General features: G+C 43.6%; 1 protein-coding gene across 1 annotated transcript; it reads right to left on the bottom strand.

Moving 5' to 3' along the window:
• Nucleotides 1–535: 535 nt before the first annotated feature.
• On the bottom strand, nt 536–9,924 carry LOC117227753 (cuticular protein 10). The gene is made up of 3 exons (XM_033483254.2): nt 9,886–9,924; nt 6,907–7,261; nt 536–1,012 (listed from the first exon to the last, which is right to left on the bottom strand). Exons 1-3 carry the CDS (start codon nt 9,904–9,906, stop codon nt 771–773), a joined length of 618 nt encoding a protein of 205 aa, XP_033339145.2. The 5' UTR covers nt 9,907–9,924; the 3' UTR covers nt 536–770.
• Between the last annotated feature and the right edge of the window lie 908 nt (nt 9,925–10,832).

Genomic DNA, 10,832 nt, shown 5'->3' with positions numbered 1-10,832 from the left:
AGTTTTTTGTAGTCCCGACCTTGTACCATCGAATTATCATTGCTTTCGAAGTTAACAAAACTTTATAAATGGTAAAAATTCCAATAATATCGATAGCCTCGAATCGCACTTGATCGAGTTTCTTACCGATAGGGACCAGAAGTTTTACGAGCGCGGAATCACGAACTTCCCAGAAAGACGGCAAAAGGTCATCGAACAGAATATAAAATATTTGACCGATTAAAGTTCGTTTCTTGTCTAGAAAAACTTCAGTCTTACTTCACACAGAAATACCGAAATTGCTTCCCTACCAAGCCAACGGAACGCAAGATCGAAAACACTGGAAAATGGTACCCATTACACAAATTGCAGCCGATTACCGTTCAACCCATCATCTTCCGATCTCCGTTTAGACACCCATCGCTCTGCGTGCGACGGTCGGGTGTCGCGTGAACGGCGCGCGGGTGCGCGATAGCAGAAAATTGCCGGGTTGCGGGTACCGGTGGACACGCGGACATCGCGTTTAGCGGCGCAGAGAGAGAGACAACAAGCAGGCTGGATCGACGCAGCTAATTTATTCAGAACTGTGAACTATATTTACAACGTAGAACGGTGAACTCACGGCGGTCCCGCCGTGCTTTGGTTTGTCGCGGAACGCGCGAAAGCTCGATGACGCGCCTCTGCGTCCGGGGAACAGGACAATGGCAGGAACGGTCGGACATCGCCGAGGCGCTGGCTGATCGGCAGGCACGCTGGCTGACCGGTGGTGACCTTAGCAGGTCGCCGGCTGGTCAGTAGGCGTGCTGGCTGGTGTAGGAGGTGGCGTAATGCTGGACGTTTTGTTGCCGATGGTCCGCCGTTTGGTGATCGTGAACCTCGGCCTGGCCTTGACCACCGTAGACAACGGCCGCGTGGTCGGTCTCGCCGGAAGTCTGCACCACAGCATGGAATCCGTCCTTGTCCGCCCGGTATCTGACGACCCGGACGCTGCCACCTGGCTCCTTTACGCTGTACTCGCCGGACACGCTGCTTCCTGCGGGTGGAAAAGGAACGCTCCGTGGACAAATGGTCGCCGCGAAACCAATTCCCGGTCCCGAGTAACGAGACGTAATTGGCTGCCGCAGAAATTCTGCGCCGGAGTGGCTATTAGCATAACGGGGACGCCGGGTAACTACGCTAATAGATGAGGAAACGGCTGCGGGGAGGATTGCGACGCTAGGTAAGCCGCGTTCTCCTTATTTACAACCGCAGCGGCTCGGGATATTTCGGTGTAAGTCGATTTCGCTTGGTTAACTGGCGGCGTGGCCGTTTTAACCGGATAAAAAGTTGCACGCCGGACGGGCGGACGGACGCGAGTTGTCGCGACCGACGCAACAACGGAACTCTGTTACGCTGTGATCGAGTCGCGCATCGATGGGTTTCGATGCGTGACGGAATCGTGCCGGGTTTCCACTGGTTATGAATGTACTTTTTGTATTCCGATTCCCGTTACAGTAATTTCTCCCTAATTCGCGCTCGGATTGCGCACGAAAATGGAGAATTTGGGGAGGGGAGAGACGATTGTTCGAGCCTCGCGACTCGTTTTTATAGGTGTTGGCGATTCGTGACTATGAAAATGAACCGCAAGGATCGATTAATAAGGATCTCCTGTTCCTAGATTGTCCATTTTTGTGGACAATCTGAGCGCCAATTAGAGAGACATTACTGTAATTTGAGCTGACATCGCGCACAATACGATACATTCTCTCTGATTGTCCCTCAGTTTGTAAACGAAAATGGAGAATTTGGGAAGAGGAGATACGATTATTCGAGCCTCGCGACTCGTTTTTATAGGTGTTGACAATTCGTGACTATGAAAATGAACCGGAAGGATCGAATAATAAGGATCTCCTGTTCCTAGATTGTCCATTTTTGTGGACAATCTGAGCGCCAATTAGAGAGACATTACTGTAATTTGAGCTCACATCGCGCACAATACGATAAATTCTCTCTGATTGTCCCTCAGTTTGTAAACGAAAATGGAGAATTTGGGAAGAGGAGATACGATTATTCGAGCCTCGCAGATCATTTTTATAGTGGTCGATTGTCAATTATAAAAATGAGGTGCGAGGCTAGAATAATCGCATCTCCTCTTCCTAAATTGTCCATTTTTGTCCATCTTTGTTCACGAGCTGAACGAAAATTAGGGAGAATTTACTGTTCAGCGAAATTTGTTCGTAAACATTGTTGGAAATCACTTGTTTTTAGATCTTTAACACGTTCAGCACCAACAATCGATCACTAAAATTCTCTCAAAGTCGAAAGCAATTTAATTAATTATACCGAAACTAGGAAGTTAAAATTGATCACAATGGATGACACTGAAACTCTTTCACATCCTAGTGAAATTCAGTTTGTTCGAACATATTACAATGAAAATTAGGAATTGGTCAAAAATTAGGAATTAAATCATTCGTCGTACTTTAACGAGTCCGACTCGTGACGAAGATTTCTAATAATTACCAGTTACGTATGAATGTTAGTCCGTTCGTTTAATTCAGTATAAAATTCCGATGGTATCAGTTATTCTGACAACATCAATCTTCGTTTCTTTTTTCAACGAAATTAACATAATCGGAAAAGTTCGAACACTGTAATCGCGAGGGAAATGGTACGGCGAGAGGTTAACGAGCATTAAGCTCTAAACGCGACTAATGTACAGTGGCCCACAAAAGTGTTCATACAGCATTTAAAACGCAATAACTTTTTTTTAAAACCGAACCAAGTGACTTGCATTCTTTTAGATGATAACGGGACTGATTTATTGGACGATGACCAAAATGTTTTCTTTTTTCAAATTTTGCTATTGCTTAGAATGACAAAAGGAAATAAAAAACTCTTGCTTTTAACTTTTTTATCTGAGTCTATAACGGAAATTTAAAAATTGCCTCTCGTAAATCTCGGCAAGTTGTATGCACATTGAAAATTTTATCGAAATCGGTTGACGTTGTTGTGAATTATAAAAAATAAAAGATGGCAAAAATCGCAGTTTCTTTTTACCAAAAACTGGAAGAAATCAGCAATTTTTTGAATCTTTCAACGCCTGTAGCTCGTCTCTGGGTTAACCGATTTCGATCAAATTTTCAGCAATCGAATTTTCAGTTACCAAGATTAATAAAAGGCACTTTTTAAATTTTTGTTATAAGCTCTGATAAAAAAGTTATAAAACGAGAGTTTCTCATTTATTTTATCATTCCAAGTAATAGCAAAATTTAATTAATCTTAAGCCAAAATTTAATTAAATTTAAGTAATTTTAAGATTAAGTTTAATCGTCTAGAGAGAAGACTAGTCCCTCTATCGTCTAAAAAAAAGATTCAAGTCGTTCGGTTGAGTTTTTAAAAAGTATTATTACATTTCTAAACGTGTACGAACGCTATTGTGAGCCACTGTATATTATTTCAAATCAACGACGAGATTGGATTCGTTTAAACGAGAAGCACGAATGCAGAGAGAAGATGATCGAAAAATTTCTCATAGAAACAAATCCTCGTGATATCAAGCATTGTAAAAAAAAACAAGATCGTAAAACCAATGATTTCTAACAGTATCAATGTTAATGACGTTCGTACTCTATTTCCGCCCCCAAAGGATTTCGCAGTTGGTAAATAGAACTCATTCCTCGTCCAGGGCTCTATAAAACTATGGAAATCCGCAGTCAGAGGTTCGCACAGAACATTGAGTTTATGATCCGGGCATCATCTTCTGCTACGTTTGCCGTTCACTCTGCGGCGTACCGCGATGAGAACTTTCCGAGAGTATTTCCCGTGGCCCGATAGTCAATCGTAAAGTTTTTGTGCCGAGCCTGCCACGAAAAATAGGTTTACGATAAGTAACATACTGAGTTAATCCCGACCGAGCCGAAGCTTCCGATGAACATTTCCGAGACTGTGTGTGCTTCGGGAAACGCAGAAGTCGCGGCGGAGGTAGGCGATATGAGATCATGGTCTCTCGGATGAGACTATCACGCGTCGATGTGTCCGTGTCCGATGTCGTATCGGGAGCATCGTGATTCGAGAATTAGGCCCGATTCGCGTCTACGTGCTAGGCTCGGGCCGTGCAAGGTCCGATCAAGGCCGAATCGTTCTTCCATTTGAGAGATTTCTCGAAATCTCTTCTCGAGATTTTTGTGATTAAAATCATTAAAATTAGATTTACGAAAAATATAAGTGTATGTAGTATATGTATATAAGTATATATATAATATATAAATAATTATATATATATATAATTATATAATATATAATATATATATATATTAACTTAAATATATTAGGTGAAATATTTAAAGTTAATATCAATACGGAAACTTATATATACTTATATATATAATATATTTGAAGTTAATATCAATACGAAAACTTATATATATAAGTATATATAAGTATATATAAGTTTTCGTATTGATATATTAACTTTAAATATTTCACCTAATATATTTAAGTTAATATTAACACGAAAAGTATACTTATATTTCTCGCGAAACTACTTCTAATAATTTCAATCACAAAAATCTCGCGATTGCATCGGAAAAAGTCCCAATAACCAACACTAAAAAATAAAGAAGTTGCGTTATATATCATCTATCCATCATTTTCTGTCTTTTTCAACGTTTCGTAAAGTCGAAGTCGAACTCCAAAATCTCAGTCCAAGGCACTTCGGTCGGGTCATCGGTCTTGCCTGGCAGCATGCTCGCACGTCTAATGCGAACACTGTCGATCGAGCACGCTGCTAGCACGAGCCGAGCCTGGCACGTAGACGCGATCGGGGCCTTAAGCACCGCGAGGCGCGGCAGCGCGGTCAAACACGGCGAGCCGAGCGAAGTCGATTTCCAGGCGCAGGAATACGTGTAGCAGCCCCCGTGTAAACGTATCCAGCTGTGTAACATGTACGAGACGGTAGAGCGGCAAACAAGTAGCGGTACGCGTAATAAAACAGCACGTTGTCCGAATATTAAAGTCGACCGCGCGGCGTGTCTACTCGGCTCTCCGTCTCCTCGGATATTCATGGTGCGCGTCCGAGCGAATTTCTCCTGCGACCCGGTCGCCCGGCACTCTCGCAGCGAAATTCGCGAAAGCTCTCAAAGGAGCTCGGCCACGTGGAAAAGTTTCGTCGCGGCGCGGCGCGGCGCGTCGACGCACAGTGGGCCGGATCGAAGGTTTTAGTGACTTCTCGACAAAAACCTAATTTTCTCATATCGATGTCCAGTGAACTTTTATTGCTCGTTAAATGTCCATCGCTCTCGAGAGGGGAAATATTAATAAATATGATTATAAATTGTAATAGATACGACAATTTAACCCTTAGCGCTCCGAAGGCTCCGCTACGGAGACGTTTGTCGTTTGTTCCGTAACTCCGAAGACTCCGCTGCGGAGCCAAATATTTTTAGCATACGTTATCGTCGGCGTTAGCAATTGTTATCCGTAGTTGAAACGTGCTAAGTCTGTACCGTTACGATTAAACCATTTTTCGACCTTTTCTGTGGTGAGCAACATGGAGAAAAATAAATGTTACGATGAGAATTTAGAGCCGAGCGATACCGAAGACGTATTCGATTTTGAAGAGTTAAAAGACATTGTGGAAGACAATGTTGGTTATGATTCCGACACTTCGAGTGGTAGTAGCGAAATTATACTACCAAAGGGACGAAGAATGAGAATTATTGAAAGCGAAAGCGAAGATTCGTTGCAAGACTTAGACGAATGGCGCGATGTTACGGAAGAATTACATATTCCAGATAGAATACCTTTCAGCGTATTGCCACAGGTCGTTGGACCACAAGTTCCTACAAACATTGAACAGCCGGTACAATATTTTAAATTATTTCTCACGGACGAATTGGTAAATGAAATTATAAAGGAAACCAACGATTGCGCGGAAAATGTTCTAAACTTGAAAGAAATATCTGGTAATTCTATTTGGCAAAGCGAATACTGTAACACTTGTCCAAGTAAACCCAGAATGCACATGGGAGATTGTTACCAAAGATATCGCACCATGGTGAATTACAGAATTTAAAATTTATCTTTTATTTACAATAGGAAAATGTATATTTATAAAATAAATAAAATCAAATGCATTCGCAAGGACGCGTAATCTTTTCCGCTCGAAATAAGACTTCCTTTATCTCAGGCGCTCCGCTCCAAAAATGTGCCGGATTTGCTGGTAGGCAGTACTCGAGAAACGCGCGGAGCGCTAAGGGTGAAAGTTGAACATTTTGAACAGTACATCTGACGCCAAAAAATATGCTTCTTTTCCTCGCAATGCCCTGACGAACCTAATTACCTTTTTCCTTCGCTTTCTTCACGAGGATTTCACGCTAGTAATTCCAGGTACGTTAGTATTGTAATGTTACAAATAGTTTGTAACATTATATTTAAATAATCTCTTTTTTCACAAAATATGTCAATGAAAATTAATTAAAAATTATTGTTTAACCCTTTGCGTTCGAAGCTATTTTAACCGTAAATCTAAAATAATTTTTCTGACTTACAGTATTTTCATTTTATACGACAAAGTGCATTTTATGCATTTTATGCATGCGAAATTGAGTCTTGCGACTTACACAATGGTTACACTTCTAACAATTGTTTTAAAATCTAAACTTCGTTAATGTAAAAATTATCTTAGAACGTGATATAACAAATTTTTATGGTGTCTCAGAGTCACCCCTCGAGTGCGAAGGGTTAACAAATGCAAAAAATATTTAATTATCTATTATCTGTAGAGTAACTATTTTTTCAATATTTTTCGTAAAAATTTCATTGCGATATCTTCGACGGTTCAAAAGTTATAACAGAATGTCACTGAATTTCTCGATCCAGCCCACTGTGCGACGGGGCAACAGCCTGGGCTGCCGCCTCGGACACCCCTTCCCCCCTCCCGCTCACCGTCTCTCGTCTCCTTTTGATTGTGGAAGTCGCCGGTATTGTGGTCCTCGACGCCGTACGAGAACTCGTATCTCGGATGCGCCACGTAGTCCACCGCGTACTCGTGCTCCTCGTCGTGGCGCAGATGGTTCCCGTCGTCTTGCTGCTGCGGCACTTTCACCTCGTACTCGGGCCCCTCGACGGGCCCCTGGAACTGCACGTACGAGCTGGCCAAAGAGAGCTCGTGCTGCTGTTGCCGTTGCTCGGCGTCATCCAGCGCGACCTCTTGGCCGTCGAAAGCGTCTCCTTCCAAGGATATCACGCCGGCCTGTGATCGATGACCCAGGGCCAACGCGACGGTCAAGGCGACCGCGACCTGCCGTGCAAAAAACTTGCCAGAGTGACTCTGGTGGAGACCCCGGTCCCCATTTCGTACGGTTATTGATGCGGCGGAGGGTGACACGTCTAATTGACCGACTTCCCCGGGATTGTGAACCTGTTCGTCGGGAACGATCGATCGCGCGGCCGTGGGGTCTGCTCTTGAATTATTGCACGCGGTGAAAGTAATCGATGATTTCAACCGGTTTCTACCTGGCGTTGCACGGGGACCGATTTCGAAGGGTCTTTTCAACGTGACGGCTGGAGAAAACGCGCTGTTCTGGAGAAAAGCAGCGACTCGCGGTGGCCTGATCCGCGGGAAATGAATGAGTCGGTGTTAAAAGGAACTGCTGGAATTTCTCCCGAATTCGCGCTCGGATCGCGCTCAAAAATCGACGACTCAGTAAATATATATATGTACAAGGTGTCCCAAAAATGTCTCGGAATCCGGAAATAGCGGGTTCCTCGGATCATTTGAAGCAACTTCTTCCTTTAGAAAAATTTTCTCCGAGGCACCGTTAACGAGTTATTCACGAAAAACAGCGACCAATAAGAATCGAGTACGGCTGACGCGAGGCGGCCCAGCCAACCAGCGCGCGAAGCCCAGTCCCGCTCATTGGCTCGGTCGCCTCGCGCCAGCCGAGCTCGCCTCTCATTGGTCACTGTTTTTCGTTAATAACTCGTCAACGGCGCCTCGGAGAACATTTTTGTAAAGGAAAAAGTTGCTCCGAATGACCCGAGGAACCCGCCACTTTCGGATTGCGAGACATTTTTGGGACATCCTGTATATATAATATTAAATGACTAAATATATATAATATAATAAGATTCGACTCTCCGGTCCGTCTAGGAAGGATTTACATGGTTGAACCGTGGAGGATGATTCGAATGTGATTGTACAGAGTTAGAACAGTGGGTGGTCGAACACACTGCAAGATAGACTGGTAAATTGAATTTCGAGTGGGGGAGGGGGGAGCCGGAGGAAACGAAAGGCCGAAGCCTGAGACGTATCCCGTTTTAATTACGTCGGCCGGGAGTGCAGCGGTGACTTCCGATTCGAAAACAGAGTCGACCGGTCGATTATACAAGCCAATAAAAGTTTCGCGTTTCGATGTGGATTGAAATTCGATTCGCCCGTCCCCTGTATACGCGCGTTGCGCTTCGTTTGCTCGGTCGCCGAGGCGCGCAGAATTATTGGAAACGACTGACCGCGACGCGTCGATGGAAGTACAGTAAATTCTCCCTAATTTTCCTTCGGCTTGTAAACGAAAAATAGACAATTTTGGAAGAGGAGGTACGATTATTCGAGTCTCGCGACTGTAACGACTATAAAAAAAACGAGGTGCGAGGCTCGAACAATCGCGTCTCCTCTTCCCAAATTGTCCATTTTTTGTTTAGAAGTTAAGCAGGAAAATTAGGGAGAATTTACTGTATTCACAACTTATATTATATAGACAGGTTATATAATATGTAATTATAATTATATAATAATATAATAATAATTATATAATTATAATCATATAATTCTTTTTCTGCATATTTGTTGTATTTTGCACATTCTGCACATATTCTGCATTTTATTCTGTTTTATTTCTGAACATTTCGCGTACAGGGTGGCGTCGAAATTTGTAGCACAACCGAATAGAGCACGATCTTATATCTCGCGTGAAAAAATAAGAAAAATATATATTGATATAACATTGCTTTTACGCGAAGCTCCGTTTTCCGAAAAAATCGACTTTAAATTTTGTTCATAACAAAAATATTATTATATCTTTGCTAAGGATTTAGTTGTCGTCCATTTTTCTATCGCAGTTTCCCCCGTCCGAGATAATGTTTGCAAGCAATAATTCTTGCGAACTACAATAAATTCTCTCTAATTGACGCTCAGCTTGTGAAAATGAACAAAAATGAACAATTTGGGCAAAAAGAAGACACGTTTATTCGAGCCTCGCGGCTCGCTTGTATAATTATCGATGGCCAACAACTGTCAACAAATCGTCCATTTTTGTTTAAAAGCTGAAGATTTACTGTAATTAGGCAACAGAATCGATCTGATACAACGGCACGTTGTCCGGTCGCGAAACGTCTTCGCGCACATTGCCTCGAATTTGTAAAATGACCGCAAACGGATCGCGACGCGCACTTCGAAGTCTATTTCCCGGCGAAGATTTAAGGTCCACGTGGTGCCGGGTGCGGCCATCTTGGCCGAATCTGCCGGAATTATTTACATACTTCGTTCTCGAGCTTAACGAGGCCCATAGACAGAGCGAGGGCGCGCTCATCTGGCCGAGCTAATTATATTTTTGAAATTACTATCAATTAGAGCGCCTTCCAACGGAATCACCGTTCCGTTTCTCCCGTCTCCCTCCCTTCCCCCCCTCTCTCTCACTTTCTCTCTCTCTCTCTCTCTCTCTCTCTCTCTCTCTCTCTCTCTCTCTCTCGCGTCCGTCGTTTCACCCGCGTTCGAGAAAAAGCAAACCGTTCCTTAACGAGCACTTTCTCCCCTCGTCCTCTTCCTTTTGTTTTCTTCCGCCCCTCTTCCCGCCCGATTCCCCGCGCTCACTCCCCCGTTCCAACCCCCGTTCGCCAACGACTTTTCCTCGCACACCGACACTCTACCTTAAATCTCATCTCTCCCATTACGGTATTTAAGGCGGCCAAGCGAGAACTGCAACTCTCCGCCGTGTTTTCTAGGCTTTTATACCGGCGGCCCGACGGCGACGTAGACCGCGAACATCCGACGCCTGGCTCGTAAACACGCGCGGATCTTCCCGTCCAGCGTGGTGCGCGCACGGCACGCGCGAGGATTCCGCTCGGAAACGATAAACCGGGGGCCCTCTCCATCGTCGCCGGCCGCCTTTCACGCTCGGAATTGTCAACGGCGAGCTGTCGCGTGTCCGTCGAACCTAATACCTGTAGCATCACCTCGCGAGATCGCCGTGTTCAACGCTAACACCTACCGCGGTAATAAAAGTGACCGCTTTCTTGTTTCGCAATTCTGCAAAGTTCCGAGACTCTTTCGTGGAATACGCTTGAATAAGTTATCGTCGAAGGGTTGTCCCTGCGAGGGACGTGATATTGTAAATTCTGTTATTATTAGGTCTACCGGAAAGTTCTGTCCGTTTTTGAATTGAAATATAACACAATTTTCATACATTTAAATAATATTTATTGTAGAATATACTTGCCATCGTTACTTGTGACTTCTTGCCAGCGTGATGGCAACTTGTAAATGCCATTTTTTAAAAATGATTTATTTTTAGAGGCGAAGAACTCGACTAATGCTTGGTTGACATCAGCTTCAGTTTCGAATTTTTTTCCTGTGAAAAGTTTCGCAAAGAGAGAAACAAGTGATAATCGGAGGGTACTAGATCTGGGGAGTATGGTGGATGTGACCGCGGTTATAAAAGTGACCGATTTCTTGTTTCGCAATACTGCAAAGTTCCGAGACTCTTTCGTGGAAAACGCTTGAATAAGTTATATTATTGGAGCAAGTTTTTTATAATAAAAACTTTACAAACTCCAAATAAATTCGGTCTCCTCACTTTTGTTAAGCAGTACATGCC

This window comes from Megalopta genalis, chromosome 8, assembly GCF_051020955.1.
Source record: "Megalopta genalis isolate 19385.01 chromosome 8, iyMegGena1_principal, whole genome shotgun sequence".
NCBI lineage: Eukaryota > Metazoa > Arthropoda > Insecta > Hymenoptera > Halictidae > Megalopta > Megalopta genalis.
This window is presented reverse-complemented; position numbering and strand designations above follow the sequence as displayed.

What these genes read in the sequence shown, in the direction of transcription:
- LOC117227753 (XM_033483254.2), bottom strand. Translation starts at nt 9,906, where the DNA reads ATGGGAGAGATGAGATTTAAG. An exon ending in TGGGAGAGATGAGATTTAAG is followed by an intron (nt 7,262 to 9,885) that starts GTAGAGTGTCGG and finishes TTTGCACGGCAG; the next exon opens with GTCGCGGTCGCCTTGACCGT. An exon ending in TCAAAAGGAGACGAGAGACG is followed by an intron (nt 1,013 to 6,906) that starts GTGAGCGGGAGG and finishes TTCCACCCGCAG; the next exon opens with GAAGCAGCGTGTCCGGCGAG.